The following is a 17,959-nucleotide window of genomic DNA, read 5'->3' as shown; positions in this document are numbered from 1 at the left end:
GAAGATAAATTTTATTTTAGCTTGGTGGTTACTAGCTTTTTCCTGCGAGTAAGAGGCAATATTTTAAGAGCAGATGTTTTTTCGTTTTTAAATTTTAACGTGCATGGGTGTTTTTATTTAAAAAGTGGCAACATTATTATTGTTGTTGACAGTGTAGCAAAGTGAATTTGTAACGTTTGTATTAACAAACAAAACAAATTAATTTTATGGAAATTTATAAACTTATTATCCTAGTGTGATTACTTATGTTTAATTGATAATCATGCTTAATTGAAGTGAATATGCATAGTGATAGTTTTCAAAGCAATTGTTTTCTTCATAAAAAATAGACGTTTTGACGTTTACAGTGTTGCCATTTTCTTTCCTTTCCTTAAAAATTAGTAAAGAGAGTGATGGATACATTGAGAGCAATAGATCCAAATTCTGTAACGTGGAAATGTATTAAAAGCGAGGGTCTTGATGTAGATTATGCTGTACCAATACCCAGAACAGTAGCCAACAGTTTATTTCAAGAACTTGAAGATACTTTGGAGTATTTCACAGGAGATTTGTCTAAAATCAAGTGAGTAAAATGTTCCACCAAATTGCTGCTTATTTTGATAATCGCTTTGACGAAAAAAATACTTTTAGGGTTTTCGGGAAAGTGTATCCTGTGCCTCGTCAACAAGTAGCGTACGGTGATCCGGGCATTACATACACTTATTCAGGAGTGACGGTGCCTGCTCTTCCCTGGCCTGCCCCAGTCCGCGCTCTGCGCGACTTCCTCGTGATACTCAAAGGGATTACATATGACTTTGTATTAGTCAACAAGTAAGTTCATTGCACGTAGTTGTGTAATGATGCAACATTGTTAAAAGTACGTAATAACTTGATAAACAGTATGAAAGTAATCATTTACATATCTTTATCAGATACAGGAATGGTAACGATCATATGGGCGAACACAGAGACAATGAACCCGAATTAGATCCTAGCCAACCCATAGCTTCTGTCTCTTTAGGACAAGAAAGAACTTTTGTCTTAAAACACAAAGACGCAAGGAAGCCAGGAAAAGACAAAAAGCTAATACCACCAGGTAATTTTATTTCAAATCTTCATACTTATTAATAGTTACAGAGTCGTCGATATTTCTTAGCTTATAAAACATGTAGCGGAGAAGACGTGCTTCATACGTAACGGTTTGTTTGGCTTTAGTATTAGCGTCTTCTTCTTGGAATGGATTTTCGATAACGGTGCTCACTCGACGTCCGTAAGTCTCACACCCTTCCAAGAATAACATGCAATCTTTAATAGTATTATCCTTGACAACAATCAAATGTTTAGCTAGGTTTTCAAGGAAAGATAGAAAACAACGTTTAGCATAAAACCAAGTGTCTGTGCCGAGCCGCTTATTAAAAGGCTCGAGAGACTTAATAACTCTAGAGATACCAAATTCATAGTTTCCTTTAGCACAATATAAAGTGCCAATGACCAAATTTACAATACATAGGTGATAAAACTTCTTCTGTGGGTCTTCAAATATTTGTTGCTCCTCCTCCTTTTCGATTTTCCTCATTATATCTTCAGCTTCTTCGTTTTGAGAAGTCATAATGTAGGACACGCACAAATTAGCAAGCACAACTGCGCTGACATCTAGTATATTATCGTATTGTTTCTTTACAATGGGCTCGTAGAAACTAGCTGCTTCTTTGTATTTGTTCTCTTGCATAAAGAGAACGTGAGCTACATTGAGGCGCCACACATCTGATTCGTTGCAGAATTCAACAGATTTACGGAAAATCTTTTCAACCTGTCCGTAATTCTCCATGTCCCAATAGATTTTCGCCTGTGCCATCACAACGGGTATGTATCTTTCTAAAGCTTCTTCATATTCAACGACCGCTTTCTTTACCTGATCGTTGTCTCCTTGCGATCGACTCTCTTGTACAACTTTCGTAAGTTTTCTCAACTGCTCTGCATGTTTTGAGGCAATATCCTCATACTTTTGGAACGCCTCTTCTGGCGAAGTTTGACTTGTGATTATTGCATCCAAGAAATCGTATAGATACGGTGTCAGATATTTATAGGTAAACTGTGCGTTTTCAGCTAAAACGTCAGCAGCTAGATCAAAGTACTCGAACTTACAGTACAATAATAACAGGTTAGCAAAAGTTTCTGGAGGAAACGGGTCTTGCTGGAGGAGGAAATGCAGTTTTTCGAAACCATCTGTTGGTTTTATGTCAATTGAAGTCAGAGCTAAATTATGCAAAGTAACAGCATCTAGTTCATGCTCATGTCTTGGTGGCATATCATTTAAAGCCTCTCTCGCAGCTTCAATATTCTTCAGTTGATATTCAATAGCAGCCTTTAAATTAAATACTTCTGTTAATGCTGTTTCGTGGAGTGTTAGAGTATTGCCAACAGATTTGACTTCAGAAGTATCAGCTTGCATTCCCACACCCAGCTCTGGATGATCTCGGATGCCTCTTTCAATGACCATCGTTATATGTTTTAAAGCCTGAGGGTATTCCTTAAGTCTGAAGTAACATAAAGCTACGTTATAATGGAGATGAGCATTAAAGCCGATCACGTTGAGGCTTCTTGAAAACTTCTGAAGCGCTTCTTCATACTGGTTATCCTTGTATAATAGACATCCAAGGTTTATATCTTTGTCCATGTCATCAAGAGCGTATTCGTCGACCAAGCTCTTGGCAGTTATAGTGTCTTCTTCGCCATATTTGATTGCGGATTGCAATTTGACTACTTTCCTCTCTAGTTCGGAAGCAGTGATCTGCATGGTTACTTTGTATGACTCTTCAAACATGGATGCTTCGTATAGGGATTGTGCAAAGTATAATTTGTACTCTGGCACATCAGGGTGCATAGCAGAGAGTTGTTCGTAACAGTTCGCAGCTTCAACGAACGCTTGGGTTCTATAATAGCAGTATCCCAGTAAAGATAAACCAGCTCGGTTTGGATTAAAATTCATAGCATCCGTCAGCGCCCTGATTGCGTCTTCAAACCTCGCTTCTTTAATCTGTAAGACAGTTCAAAGTTCATGGCTTTAAAATTTAATAGATTTATTAACAATCACGTCTGAAGCACCTGATTATCAAGGTATTCTAGTACGTACTTAGATTATTTATAGTAAACAACTCATGTAAAGTATATAATGTTGTTTAATGCGGTGCGCGTGTCTGTCTTTTAGAAACGATATCACTTCGATGCGTGTATAAGATAAGCTTACACATGCATCCTTGAATAACTAGAAATAGGTCACTATTTACTTAAGTGCATTGTCCTGATTTTTAATGGAAACTACGTAATTGTAGTGGATTGATGTCGGGTGTGTAATAAGTTGAAATTGTGCACCTATTTTGTGTTTTAACTCAGATGAGTTAGTTATATTTTGTGATAATTAAAGGTATTTCAATTATGTAGATATGCTGTAAAGTTGTACAGGATGTGAGGAGCATTGAACAAATAGCTTATCGCGCATTTGCGTGTCAATGATAACTTGTAACGGCAGTCCGCAGCTGTATCTCTGAATCGTTAACCTTATCTTTACCCCGTTTAACGACTTTGTTCTGTATTGTACGTATCTGCCAACGACATAAAGGATTAATTCCGTTTATCGGCGTTCGAAAGATTATTTCGAATTTCCGTATGTTTCTAAAGTGATGGAGGTTTGTACTTGAGGGCTGGGCTGGGTCGTCAACTTATCATTTCGTTATGCAATGTAATATCGCGTAACCAACGGCACACCCTGCCGGAATAGTTGGTTTATGTAATTTTTATCATTTATCGCGTAATTCATGAGGAAGTGATACTTTTGAAGGGCATGCGATTTGAAAAACAACCTGTTTACTGTTTCAATCAAAATTTGTGGGTAGGGTTAAACTAGGGCTTACCATAGTATAAATTGTTTTGGTGTATTGTCCGTCTTTGATTTGTAAATAATCCATCTTTCTCTTGATGTCTCTTTGAATCAACTTTACACAAAATTGTTAGCTAATTCGAAGCGACGAACTTGCATATAATGTTATGAATCGCCGTTGCCATAGAAACTAAGTAGAGTAGACCAGGGTAGACAAACGTGTCTTTATCCACGAAGATCGTTGAAAAAGATTAGACTGGAAATATTTTGTAAAAATAAGAGAACCCGTTTTTTTTAATTTTGCAAAAAAAAATCAGGTTTAATCTTGGCAATGGGGACGTACTAAAAGTTTTATTAAACAAGAAAATTAAGGAGGTGCTGTTTTTTCTTATTTGCAGTAAAAATTGAACTGGAACATGGAAGTGTGCTATTTATGAACCCACCGACCAACGAAGTATGGTACCATTCTTTGCCTGTGCGGAAGAAATTACAAGGCGCAAGAATCAATCTCACTTTCAGGAAAATGCGATCATTATTAAAATAATTTTAGGAGTAAATAATAAATTGTCTAAGTCTTTTACAACGTGTCTAAAATTAATTTTTTCTCCAATCCAATCGTTATTATATTTTTTTATTGTAAGCTGAATGTGTTCAGTTCCATTGTCAATCAGTCAGTGACATTTACAAATGAGAACTGTCAAACATTGTTTTTTGTGTGCGTCAGTGAATTTGTATTGAATTTTCGTAATTTTAATTTACTTCTACAAATTATATTGAGGCGATTGGCGTCGTTTCACAAAGGTAAGCATATTCATTCATATTCTACAAGTGGACAAAGAACGACTAACCGCATACGCACTTAAATTCACGTATTGGTATTCATTTGGTTATCGCCGATACTTGAGTACATATTTTCTGATAAGCGCAGCCTATATAACGACGGAAATCGTAAAACGGGCATCGTTAATGCCGTAAATTGAAATGAATGCTACTTCTCGCGTGAAAATCCGATTGAAGCTCAGTGAAAACCCGGAGAAATGGGCTGAGGACTGTGGCTCGATTTTTGGGCGACTTTTCGAGTGCAGAGCGTTAAAGCTAGCTTAATTTCCCTTTTTTTGGCGATTATCATTTGGGTGAAATTTCATCGCGATGTGGTATGGTCCGAATGTGAAGCGGTCGTATAAGTACATTGCATTTTCTACGAAGATGCCGTCGCTGAGGATCGACCAAAGCGACCTGAAGTGCAAGAATGGCTGCGACTACTACGGCAACCCCCAGTGGCAGGGCTACTGCTCCAAGTGCCACCGTGAGCAGATGCAGCGGCAGCGGAGAGCTGGTGAGCTATTATACTTTTTTTTTACACATAATAACATAACTATAATCCCCCTGTATGAACTAAGTACCGCCCAAGATGAACTAAGTACTCACACCTCACCATGCTTTCTGTTAATTAATGTAATATGGACCATCATGTCTGAAATAAATGATTTTTGATTTTTATTTATTATACCAACATGATAGGTCTCTCTCTCTCTCTCTCTCTAAAAAAGTGGGTAGTCCTAAAATATTTTATTACTTAGTGGATATGTAAATGAACTATGCTTTTGTTTTTGCTTGTGGCATCCTTTTATAATAAACAATTTCTATTCTATTCTATAACTACATAACTGTGTTGACGTTGAACTGACATAAGCCACCTGAAAACAATGTGTGGCCATTCTTGGTATCTGCATCATAATTTTTTTATGATGAATTACTGATGGACCAGGCAGACATTAGTAATTTATCATAATTTTGTCCTCCACTGCTGAACACATGATAATCATTTATGATCCAAATATGAATTCTATGTATATTCTATTATATGAAAATCATTGGTTTAGGATTCGAACCTGCAACCTGAAGCATTCTTCTGACTGGGCTACTACAGCTCTTAGATAACCTTTTTCAGTTGGAAGAATATAATATTACCTTTTTTATTATGCTTCAGGGTTTTGGGACCTTTCAAGAGTAAACCTGAAGGTAATAGGAAGGATTTATAATATTTTTTTTATTGTTTGTAGGTTCTCTAGACCTTCAAGTAGTGGCAAATAGGTGTAGAGCTCATTTAGCTTAGTATATTTATGAGAAAAATAATAATTTCGATCACTTACGCCATCTATTGTCGCAGAGCTAGGGTCCCAACACGCTTGGGAGTTCACTGTAAAGATAGGCCACATAAGCCATCTTCGGGCGCATCAGCGGCGTGCCAATTAGGAGTCGAAGTAGTCGCCATGGCCGAAATCGGTCGGAGAGATCATCATCATCATCAATTTTATAGATCACATTTGCCAGTGTCATTCTTATAATAAACAATGAATTGGCCCTATATATGTACTAAGTAATATTATACAGGGTGTTAGTGACATCAGGGTATCAGTATATGGCTTGATCTTACTTTTATTTTACTTTGTTTCCTTTTATTTTGGTGCAATATTTTTTTTTTTTTTTTACCTTTGATGGGTTTGCTCTTGGCCCCAGACTTGCCCGAAGGCATTGACGAGGCCTAAGATGGAGCGATCTCGCCCAGATTGTGCCTGTTCACTCTGGCTTTGAAAGCACCCGGGTTATATGCATTCGGAAATACAGAAGACGGCAAAGAATTCTACTCCCTAGTATACTTGCATTGTATTGTACTTTGCACATAAAATAATTAATCATCCTTTATTGCACAAAGACATAAGTATAGGATATTGTAGCAGAGTACAAACTCTGCACATACTGGCCTTTTGTTCGGACCGTCATCATTTTAAATTACGAAATTCTCATTCCATTCCATTCGCATTTCCTTTCATTTTACTCACTTTTGACTCACTGCATCCCTGACCTTCATATAAACAACAAGCGTATTATACTGTTTAGGGCCGTGCCCTCTGAAACCCTCCTCAGTGCCCTCCTTTTGTGAAATGTGTATATTGTGAACTTTTATTTTTGTGACTATGTTACTAAGTTTGTGAAGTGTTTTTAATAAACTATACTACTACTGCTTGCTGTTGCTTCTACTTTATCACCAATCATTCCCCTACTCTGCCGGCACGTCGGGATACCATATCCTCACCTCTCAGCGTGCCGCAATATGCATAAACGAATAAAATAAGCAAAATAGCCGGCCTTAACAACATTGTGGCCTAAAGGTCTATGTAACCAGGCCAAAAATTCCAAAAAAAAAAATAAAAAACATAATGGTGCTAATTCTTGCAGATGCCATCTAATTTTATTTTGTTATACCTGTCATTTTCTTATCCGTTAAAAAAGAAAAGGACTGTTAATCGACAGGCATAAAATTTATGGAATACACGTCAATTTTAAGCAGAAATCTAAAACAACCGTCTAAAACTTTTACATCGGCCAATAACCCGACAGAGTTAAGTAGACAGCACGTCAAATGGATTACATTACATACCAGAGAGATGCCTATTTTATTCGTCCGGGTTATTTTTTCGTTTTAAAATTAACTTGTTGACAATTATCCGTCCCTTTCCTTTTCGGCGGATAAGAAAATGACGGGTATAACTTAAAATAAAATTAGAATGTGTCTGCAGGAATCAGGGCCAATAACAATGGAATTAATAGGGTCGTGTACTAGGTTCAAGATAAATTATGAAATTCTGATTACTAAATAAAGACACATCTAAAACTAACGAAAAACATTTTCTTTTTTCTATTAAACTTATTTATGAATTTTAATCAAGAAAAACGTAATAATAAGTCCGACATTTTGTCACGTTTTTCTATGACGTCACAGAGTGCTTTTTCATACAAATTCCATAGTAATTTCGTGTTTTGACGTTTAGTAAAAAGTAACTGATTTGACTAGTTGGAAACTAGCCTATTGTGTAATTATTTTTTATAAACAAAAACCCAGACAGCATGTTGCACAATTATTATTTATAAAATGTATTTACAAGGTTTTGATAAACAGACGGATCAGTTTGTGATTATTATCTGCTATGAACTTCACCTTAAATATTATCACTGTGTTTGATCGGTTGATAATAGTTGACATAACGGTTGATAATTTAACTGATTGGGTTAAACCTTCGAGGTTACACAGTGAAATTGCGAAAATCTGATTATGAGACTGTCAGTCAAGTTCAATAAAAACCTTATATAAAACTCCATTCAAGGTATTTAACCTTTTATCTTTCACGAAGAGAAAATTAAATCGAAAAAAAAAAACTGACTCGGACGGGATTTGAACCTGCAGCTCTTGTTAAGCCGGGACGAGCGTGTTAACCATTACACCACCGGGACCTCCTCCTGTCCATGCGAAATTCTTCCGATCTATGTATCGTCATTAAGCCGACGCCTAATCACGGGTTTAGTCCTAAAATATATAAAAAAAGAAAAAACATTTATCTTTCACTATTTGTTACCTACAAAATAAAAAAAAAATTAAACTAAATAAAAAAAAATTGTTACAATAAGTTCATAATAAAGGCTATATCTATCTATTTGTTACCCGCGACTTCGTTCGTGTGATACCCTACTATTAAAACTATAGAAGTTTCATACAAACTTTGCCACCCCTTTTTTTTTCTTTTTTTCTCAGGCGTTGCATTTCGCAAAATCCCGTCCTAGTGTAGTCTTACGTCCTAAAAGGGACCCGTATCCGTAAAACCAAAATTAGAGACCCCTAACACTTGTAGTTTCGGAGATTTGATGTTTTTAGATTTCTGCTTAAAATTGACGTGTGTTCCATACATTTTGTGCCTGTCGATAACCCGTCCCTTTCATTTTCAGCGGATAAGAAAATGACAGGTGTAACTTAAAATAAAATTAGATGACGTCTGCAGGAATTAGCACCACTATCTTAAAAAAAAGATTTGTGTACAAAAATTGTATTAATAAGTTCATCGTCACTTATTTAAGAGCCGCGCTTTTGTCGGTGTAACATTCTCTATGCTACTTTTTAGGGGAAAATAGGGCAGTGGTTTCCCTCTTGCCTTCCGCCTCGCAGTACTCTGTCTGACGCGAGTGGGATGGCGCGCAGAGTAGTCTATTTCAAAGCCGTACTAGGACAACTGTCCTTCGCCTCTAAATAGTACTGACAGTTACCGCTGCCCTCTGTCAGGTTCCAAGTAAGTTACTGTGTAGTTCCCAGTCCCTGTGACTTGCGCCTTCCGTCCTGCATTTATCTTTTAAACGTCAGAAAATGTTTCAAAGATAACGACGAACTACTACGGAATTATCTGGCCTGACTACTGGTAGACATAATATTATAATTCGATCATATGATCATTATACATGATAGAAGATTAATGATATTACATCCAAATTAATTTGTTCGGTCTATTTCAACCCACCTACCCGCAGTAGAGCAGCGTGGTGGAGTATGCTCCATACGCGCGGTTGATTGAGTGTAGGCCTGTGCCCAGCAGTGGCAGTGGTTTTTACAGAAGCGACTGCCTGTCTGACCTTCCAACCCGCGAAGGGAAAGCCATCCCAATACAGGTTAAGTCACTTTTTTTTTGACGTGAATTATTGTAGATTTGCCGCAGGTGGCATTAACTACTTGGCCGGACAAATGGGGAGCGCTGAAGGCTCTCACCCGGTACAACGTTTTGGTTAAGTCACATGTCACATATCTCCGAAAGGCATTTCTCGGGTTTGTCGGATTCCTCACGATGTTTTCCTTCACCGCTGAACACGTGATTAATCATTGCGATATATATGCGACAAAAACCATTGCGATAATCATAGGTTTAGGCCCGTGCTGGATTCGAACCTTGCGACCTTACAGTGAGGGTCAAGCGTTCTTCCAACTGGGCTACTGGGCTGTTTTTATTAATAATTATTATTATAATCATAATATTAATAATTAATTATCACAAATTATCGTTATCTGATTTATAATACGTCTTTACATCATTTCTAATAACCTTTATTGCCTTGTTTCTGGGGCATTGATTAATATTTGTGTCAAATAGTCGCAGGCCATCGTTTGCATATCAATAAAACAGTATCAATGTTTTATTATTAATTATTATAAATTTATTATTAATAATATTTAATAAATTACACTTATTAAAATACTTATAGATAGAAAAAGGAATAATACTACCTATAGAACGGCAACTCTCCGCTCCCCACCAGCGTCTGAGCTATGTTTACCTCACCCCCCTCGAACATAGTTTAGACTTGAATTATATGGTGTCAGACGCGTCACATACACAGATGCGAGTGTACGACAATTTCAATGTGTAGTGTCTGTGTAAAACGAGGTTGTTAGTATGACGTGTCCGGGGTATGCTTTCGCACTAGAAATATTTAGTTTAGTACGAAGAGACGAGAGATATGTCACTCTAATAGTCTCCCTTGCGTTATTTTTTCCCAGGGTCCACTTACGGCACAGGCTCAGTCTATTTTGGGCATCATCTGAAACCACTTGTAAACAGATCTCGAAAATGTTGTAAAATGTGTTTTTGTGGAAATATTTTTTTGTTCTTATTGTACTGGTTTTCAGAGAAAGCCTCATCGGCGACTCTGCCGAAACCGGAGCAGAAGAAGCCAGACAGCCGCGGGCTCAAGCTGACCTCGCACTCGTCGTTCTCCAAGTTCGAGGAGAAGCGGCTGCGGCAGAGCGAGACCCTCAAGAAGGCGAATCTACTCAAGTTCAACATGTTTAAGAAGAGTAGCGCAGGTTTGTTGCATTGTATCATTAGAATATTTGATTTTTCTTGTGGTTTATGTACTTACGCGTATATGCTAAAGGTTACTCTGAAATCCGTTTTCCAATATCTCACCTGACGCCGAGGAAATGAATAGCTTAAAGTCAGTAGGGAATCAGCACCAAAATAATAGTCAATAATTCTAGATGATGAAGATTTGATACTACACACACGCACGCACGCACGCACGCACGCATGCAAGCACGCACGCACGCACGCATGCACGCATGCACGCAATCACGCACGCGCGCACACACACTCTGGCTATCATCCGTATGACGAATTTCCCTTAACAATTCCAGAAGACCACCACGACCAAGATAAGAAGCAACCCGAGTTCAAGATCCCGGCGATGGTGAACGAGGGCATGAAGCGAGAGTTCCGCGCGCGGTTCCCCTCGCTGGGCGCGCAGCTGTGCCGCGACTGCCGCGTGTTCACACACTCGTTCATCATGGACGTCATCAAGTACGCCAACCTCATGACCGTCGACGAGCTCTCCGAGAGGGTTCAGCGGCAGTATCAGGTATGCCTCACACCGGCAAACCGACCCGTGCATTTCAGAGACGATCGGCCCTCTACGACAAAATCTAGCATTCAAAAAAAACCACTCATACAATTTTGAAAATCATCGGTTTAGTCCCGTGCTGGGATTCAAACCAGCAACCTCACAGTGGCAGTTAAGCTTTCTCCTAACTCTGCTACCGCGGTAAATAGCGAGCGAAATCAAAGATGACCAACTCAGTATTAACGTAAGTAAGTAAAATATTTATTTTTCATAAAAAATACAGAAAATTTTGTTACACTAAAACCCCACAAAACCAATTCCTCGGTTTGTCTGTGGGAGTGGAGTTCGCTTAGTTATTATGTCTTAAAATACTTACAGTTAACTTAAAGCTAAGAGATCTTTTTCATAAGATGTTTAAATAAAGATTTACTAAATTTATTTATATTGCACTCCTGACGTATGTCGACCGGCAGCATGTTGTACAGATACGGTATTCGTTTACGTATAATAATGAGTAAAAGAACACAAAATTATAATAATGTAAAAAACCTAACTTTACACCCCCGTTGCTATGCGCCATTTAACCAACAATACCTAGGCAACGGGGGTTGCCAGATCTGACGCCAACAACGGCTTTACCTTGCCTAACTAATATAATAATAAAAGTATCATTGTCCTCAGCGTTTTATGAAACACATGGACACGTCACCGCACTTCGCTAACGTGGATTCCGACATGAAGGAGCTGCTCATAGACTTCGTTGAGAAACACGCCATGACTTATTTACATGAGTAAGTTGATCATTATATGGTTGGCGTTGGACTCACGATCCGGAGGTCCTGGGTTCGATTCCCAGTGGGGACATATCACAAAAATTACTTTGTGGTCCCTAGTTTGGTTAGGACATTACAGGCTGATCACCTGATTGTCCGAAAGTAAGACGATCCGTGCTTCGGAAGGCACGTTAAGCCGTTGGTCCCGGTTACTACTTACTGTGTAAGTACGTAGTCGTTATAAATGAGTCATGTCAGGGGCCTTTGGCGGCTCAATAGTAACCCTGACACCAGGGTTGATGAGGTTAGTAATTCGCCTCAAAACCCACACGATAGAAGAAGAAGAGAAGATTATATGGTTTTGATCACTAAATTGTGAATATTGTAACTATTTACATTACACGCCAAAAAAGCGAAAAAATCTGAAAAAAGGAAAAGGAATCAAGAAAAAAAGGGGGGAAAAAACAAAAAATCATATTCTAAACATGCCGGAAAGCTAAAAAAATCCCGGTGGGAAATATGTATGTATGTTATGTGTAATCGTTACATGAGCCATGTCAGGGGCCTTTGGCGGCTCAATAATAACCCTGAAGGTTGGTAATCCACCTCACAACCCACACGATAGAAGAAGAAGTTAAAAAAAACAAACTTTTTGGAATGATCATTTTGCCATCATTGAACCTTGCTTTCTAACAGACTCCCGTCAGTGGTATTCTCACCGCTGGGCACAGACGACGAGCGCCAAGACCGTGTCATGTCAGATCGGATTCAACAACTGAGCTGGGTCGGCGAGAGACATCTAGAATGCAAGCTGGACAAGAGCGACGCTCAGTGTAGACAACTGCTGTACAAAGCTATTAGCGGTGAGTTATGTCGAAAGAAAAATGACATGTCACACTACAGTCGTGACATTTAAGGCTACATACGTGTTATGTCGGGCCACAATCGTGACACGTCACGCTACTAACGTGTCATTTAAGGTCACATACGTGTTATGTCGGGCCACAATCGTGACACGTCACGCTACTAACGTGTCATTTAAGGTCACATACGTGTTAGTTGGGCCACAATTCTGACACGTCACGCTACAATCGTGTCATTTAAGGTCACATACGTGTTAGTTGGGGCACAATTCTGACACGTCACGCTACAATCGTGTCATTTAAGGTCACATACGTGTTAGTTGGGCCACAATTCTGACACGTCACGCTACAATCGTGTCATTTAAGGTCACATACGTGTTAGTTAGGGCACAACCGTGACACGTCACGCTACAATCGTGTCATTTAAGGCCACATACGTGTTATGTCGGGCCACAATCGTGACACGTCACGCTACTAACGTGTCATTTAAGGTCACATACGTATTAGTTGGGCCACAATCCTGACACGTCACGCTACAATCGTGTCATTTAAGGTCACATACGTGTTAGTTGGGGCACAATCGTTACACGTCTGTTAGTATTGTGAGCGTTACCTCTCACCAAGTTAGACAGGTACTCTGGGTTCGCCACCAAGGATGTTGTGGACGCACTTACACTGAAACTAAATGGCGTGAATGGCAACGTTCAGCCAGTCTAGAAGCAAGTAGAGATGGCTCCCAATTTAAGGAGAGGGATTACTGGTTCTACGAGCTTTTCTCAGATGACTCTTGGTGTTATCAATTAACAGAGTTGCTCGGCATGGATAGCGCCATGAACCCCGGCGGCAAGCTGGCGCGCGTGCGCCGCTGCTGCCGGCACGTGCTGGCGCTGTGCAGCGCGGCTCCCGCCTCCGCCGACGACCTGCTGCCTGCGCTTATATTTACTGTAAGTATTGTGTCAACATTCAAAAGGTAGGTGTTCATTTATCTCTCTCTTTATTAAAGAGCTGGGCTCTTGTCGGTGGAGTAATCGCCTCCATTTTCATTACTCCATAGATAGGGCGTGTAGAACGGTGGTTGCCCCAATCGCCTTCCGTTCCGCAGTATACCGACCAATTTCTCAATCGATCATCATCTATCTACTCAGTACAAAATTTCAGACAACAAGCCTGAGGGTGCCCAGTTGCGCGCGATCTTCGTCTCAGGGCGTCCGTCTGAGAGAATTATATTTGAAAGAATTAGCGGCCCTAGTGGGTCGATAGCGATAGCGAGTGGGTGAATAAAGGCTAATAATAATAATAAAAAGTTTATTTCGGACTTATAAAAACATCCATATGTTAGTAACATTACAAACTTAAAAAGAAAACAATTTGAAGTAATCGAGGCCGGTTGGACCCCCGATGGCGGCAGACTACATTCATTTGACTGTGTGCAGTCGTATCCATCAGGCCAGCAACCGTGAGTCCCACCGGTCCGCCAGCGCAGGATGGTGTTGGTGTAAGCTATGACCACTCATTCTATGTATGTAAACAAGTTTTTTATATACATTTTGTATGGCAGGTGCTCAAGGCCAACCCACCTCGCTTGGTGAGCAATATCAACTTCGTGACGCGGTTCTGCAACGCCCAGCGGCTGATGACGGGCGAGGGAGGGTACTACTTTACTAATTTGGTACGTATTAATATATATATACAAACGGGGAGCGCCGCGCCGGTCCGAACCCCAGCATCGAAATTGCACCAATGAGTTATTAATTTATCTTAAGTGCAGTATTCACTAACACAGTTGGCTCGACCTTTATAGACGGCGATGCGGCTCACCTATCACGTTGGTCTAACAGAAACCTTGGTGAGGTGCACAGCAAGGCTAAAATGCGCAACGTGAGAATAATATCGAATCAATTTTGTCGAATTCGATAATTTTGTTTTTTTCCCCAACATGTGCACCACGTGATTTTGTTCGTAACTTGACAGAACGACTTGACTTATTTGGGTTCACATATTAGCACCAATCGACAAAACGACATTCTTTTAGCTCTACAGAACGTCTTTTGTTTTTCTCTTTAGTACCTAAAAATAATAATAAAAAAGTTTCATCATCATCATCATCATCAGCCCATTAACGTCCCCACTGCTGGGGCACGGGCCGGGCAATAAAAAAGTTTATTTAGGTAAAACCTACGACACATTTGAGTGTACAACAAATTGCCTGACGACCATATCATATCATACAAGCAAAGAATTGTACTATATTTAAACTTAAAAAATGGCTTATTGAGCAGGCATTCTATAGTTTTGACGACCTGTAATTGATAATATATTTTAATGTAATTGAATTCCGTAGTAATATTTAATTTCATTGAATTTTGTAATATCTGTGACGTGTAATTATTATTATCAATAAATGACTATGACTATATTTTGTTTGCACATATACATTTACAACATTAAAATATTTAGTTACCTCGATAATATTTATTTACTTATTGTTGGTGGAGCTGTTTCACGGCTTATAGTTGAGACTAACAGCTTAACATGCCCAACCCGTAGTGGAGCAGCGTGGTGGAGTATGCTCCATACCCCCTCCGGTTCATTGAGGGGAGGCCTGTGCCCAGCTGTGGTACGTATGCAGTTTATAATTAAAGCACATAATAACGGGTTCTTACCGCGTTTAAATGGGGATATGAGACTCCCGATATTTCGACACTGTTGCATGCAAGTGCCATGATCACGGGATGACTGATGACTTTATGTTATGTATGTACTTATTGTTCACTGTTCCAGTGCTGTGCGGTGTCGTTTATAGAAAACCTGACGGCGGATTCCCTAAACATGGACAGGAAGGAGTTCGATTGCTACATGGCGATGCCTGCGTCTATCGGTGGCAGTTCCTGGGTAAGACTGTTGCTCTTGTTTACATATACCCTTCTGCCTTCGCGCTCCCCGGCCCGGCGAAATCAATTTGCCGGTCAAGTAGTTAAATAAATAAAGTGTACGGTCACGAGCATTAATATGTATATACTTTGGTACCATGTGACATTAACTTTATTGACAAATTAAACTGTAACTCTCACTAAATGTCAAATATGTTAGTGCGACAGAGTCCTAAAGTGGGTACATTGTATTGCTCATGACTGTACAAATAGGGTATCTCTTACGGCACACTTCAACAAGATTTACATTACATGCTCATGAGGTGGCGCATGCTAATAATAATAACTTACCTTTTATATCTTTATTTCAAACATAATTTCCTGCCAAATCGCGTTGTTGGACTCTTGGAATAAGCTCCCAGAAACAATAATTAGTGCACCATCAGTGAACTCCTTTAAACACAGACTAGACATTTACTGCATAAACATTGATAATAAAAAATAACAATTATGAACACAAGTGCAGTGAAGTACACGCATCAGCTCTGAGCTGCTAGTGTACACAAACAAACATAATAATAATTTTAAAATTTTAATCTTACCTGGCAATCTGGCCTTTGCTCAGCAGTGGGATCATATAGGCTAATAATAATAATCTTACACCCGTATTCTAAGATGTTAACTTAACCCTGTCAGGCTTGGTGAGGTCGTTCACTGCCCTTTACGAGGAAGAATGTATTGTTGTTGTAACACGGTCGGTGCGTCCCAGGCATGCGCGTTGTCGCTGTGCGGCGCGGCGCGGGAGGCGGAGGAGCAGCGTGCTCTGACGCAGCGGCTGCTCAAGGAGGCCGACGACGTGCGGGCCCGCGCGGACAAGCTCGCCGCTGATGCACATGTCTTTGAGGTACAGCTCTGAAAGTTGAAAATCTATTATAAGTCGTACAGTAGAAAGATGTTTATTCAATTATCATCCTTTCCTTTTGTAGCGATTTAAATACTTTCCTAATGTTAATTAGATATGTTTTATAGAAAAATGTCATTTCAAAAAGACTATCCATCACAAGCTTCGTGAACAAACCTTATCAGCAACAAGCATCACGCCAGAGAAAGGAAAAAAAAGAATCGTCAAATTTGCATAATTGGTGATATGGAAATTCCTAAACTGTTTTAATTTTTCACAGGAACAAATAGCCAAAAAAGTTCAGGACGTGCTCGCTAAAACGCCGCTAGAAATAACGCCTCGGCGGGAACTGCCTCGGTTCGGCAAGTTCAAGAATACCACTCCGCTCATCGACTTGGACGTCAAACCCGAAGAATCGAAACCACCAGCTGAAGAACCGGAAGACAAGCAACTAGCAGATACAGAACCAGTTCCCGATAGCCCAAAACCAGAACTAAAACAGGACCATGTTATCCAACCAGTCCAAATCCAAACCGAAGAACCAGAGGAAAAACTCACAATTCTCGGCTTCGAAGCCATCGAAAAACCTTCCCCACCAAAGTCCCCCCAACACGAACAATGGGACTTAAAACAAACCAGTTCTTTAGAACTCCTCACTCCTTCCCCTTTAGGCTTCACGCCTTTTGACTCCAGATCCATCGACGAACTTATGACCCCTGACGAATTTGGCAGCGAACATTTAGCTCCGGGATTGAGCAATATAAACTACGACATCGACCTATCAGACTTTAGTGGCGACAACAGCATAGCAGAGGACGCTCCTAAAGAACCCAAAGACCCTTTCAGCCCGGAAGGCATAAAGAAAGACTTCGATCCGTTCGCGCCGCATTCGTCGCGAGGTAACTTCAGCACGGTTCTGGATTCCTTTGACGAATTCAGTCTAGTAGACCCGAAGAGTAACGAATCGACAGACGCTTTCGAAGTCATACACCACGATCCATTCAGTCCCATAAAACCGCATCAGGCTGGGAAGGATCCGTTTACTCCAGAAAAGAAACCTGCGTCCCATCTTCCCCTAGGGTCGAAGGACCCTTTTAGTCCAATGGGAGTCAAATTGTCAGTTAAAGGCAAGGATCCAGAAAAGCAAGATGGGTTTTCAGGAATCCGAGTGAATATAGAGCCTAAAAATAAAGACCCATTTAGTCCAAAGGCCGAAGCGGTATCGATTTTAGACGATAATGACTCACCAACCTCTGCATGTCTCCTCCCTTCGCCTTTGCAACCACAAAACAGCAAACAAACATAAATCTTGAGTAGTTTTATTTAGGTATTTTATTTCAATGGAGATCAGTCATTTTTGCGGTGTTAAGTAAAGTTGTGTGTAATATAATTCATGTTTATTCTAGTTTTATGTTATTGGGTTTTAAACTCTGTCATCCTTAATGTAATGACTGCTGTGAATTCCTAGAAGTAAGGAGTTT

The 17,959-nt window shown here is 39.8% G+C and overlaps 3 protein-coding genes across 3 annotated transcripts; 2 read left to right on the top strand and 1 right to left on the bottom strand.

The window, feature by feature from the left end:
- The first annotated feature begins 363 nt into the window (after positions 1–363).
- On the top strand, positions 364–4,468 carry LOC126367383 (DNA oxidative demethylase ALKBH2-like). Its single transcript, XM_050010889.1, has 4 exons — positions 364–562; positions 631–810; positions 912–1,075; positions 4,255–4,468. The coding sequence occupies exons 1-4, from the start codon at positions 393–395 to the stop codon at positions 4,398–4,400; spliced, it is 660 nt and encodes a 219-aa protein (XP_049866846.1). The 5' UTR covers positions 364–392; the 3' UTR covers positions 4,401–4,468.
- On the bottom strand, positions 1,062–4,108 carry LOC126367318 (tetratricopeptide repeat protein 30A). Its single transcript, XM_050010790.1, has 2 exons — positions 3,891–4,108; positions 1,062–3,016 (listed from the first exon to the last, which is right to left on the bottom strand). Exons 1-2 carry the CDS (start codon positions 3,942–3,944, stop codon positions 1,082–1,084), a joined length of 1,989 nt encoding a protein of 662 aa, XP_049866747.1. The 5' UTR covers positions 3,945–4,108; the 3' UTR covers positions 1,062–1,081.
- Positions 4,469–4,547: 79 nt separating the features above from the next.
- Positions 4,548–17,927, top strand: LOC126367311 (rab5 GDP/GTP exchange factor). Its single transcript, XM_050010779.1, has 11 exons — positions 4,548–4,657; positions 5,063–5,192; positions 10,362–10,538; positions 10,869–11,089; positions 11,753–11,862; positions 12,541–12,707; positions 13,515–13,651; positions 14,266–14,376; positions 15,489–15,599; positions 16,347–16,481; positions 16,759–17,927. The coding sequence occupies exons 2-11, from the start codon at positions 5,063–5,065 to the stop codon at positions 17,782–17,784; spliced, it is 2,325 nt and encodes a 774-aa protein (XP_049866736.1). The 5' UTR covers positions 4,548–4,657; the 3' UTR covers positions 17,785–17,927.
- The last annotated feature ends 32 nt before the right edge of the window (positions 17,928–17,959 follow it).

The sequence above is a fragment of the Pectinophora gossypiella genome, chromosome 6 (assembly GCF_024362695.1).
Source record: "Pectinophora gossypiella chromosome 6, ilPecGoss1.1, whole genome shotgun sequence".
NCBI classification, from domain to species: Eukaryota; Metazoa; Arthropoda; class Insecta; order Lepidoptera; family Gelechiidae; genus Pectinophora; species Pectinophora gossypiella.
This window is presented reverse-complemented; position numbering and strand designations above follow the sequence as displayed.

Excerpts from the sequence above, each read along its gene's own strand:
- LOC126367383 (XM_050010889.1), top strand. The coding sequence starts at position 393 with ATGGATACATTGAGAGCAATAGATCCAAATTCTGTAACGTGGAAATGT. Across the intron at positions 563-630 it reads GGAGATTTGTCTAAAATCAA|GGTTTTCGGGAAAGTGTATC; the intron begins GTGAGTAAAATG and ends AAATACTTTTAG. Across the intron at positions 1,076-4,254 it reads CAAAAAGCTAATACCACCAG|TAAAAATTGAACTGGAACAT; the intron begins GTAATTTTATTT and ends TCTTATTTGCAG.
- LOC126367318 (XM_050010790.1), bottom strand. The coding sequence starts at position 3,944 with ATGGATTATTTACAAATCAAAGACGGACAATACACCAAAACAATTTAT. Across the intron at positions 3,017-3,890 it reads CCAAAACAATTTATACTATG|ATTAAAGAAGCGAGGTTTGA; the intron begins GTAAGCCCTAGT and ends ACTGTCTTACAG.
- LOC126367311 (XM_050010779.1), top strand. The coding sequence starts at position 5,063 with ATGCCGTCGCTGAGGATCGACCAAAGCGACCTGAAGTGCAAGAATGGC. Across the intron at positions 11,863-12,540 it reads GCCATGACTTATTTACATGA|ACTCCCGTCAGTGGTATTCT; the intron begins GTAAGTTGATCA and ends GCTTTCTAACAG. Across the intron at positions 15,600-16,346 it reads CTATCGGTGGCAGTTCCTGG|GCATGCGCGTTGTCGCTGTG; the intron begins GTAAGACTGTTG and ends GGTGCGTCCCAG.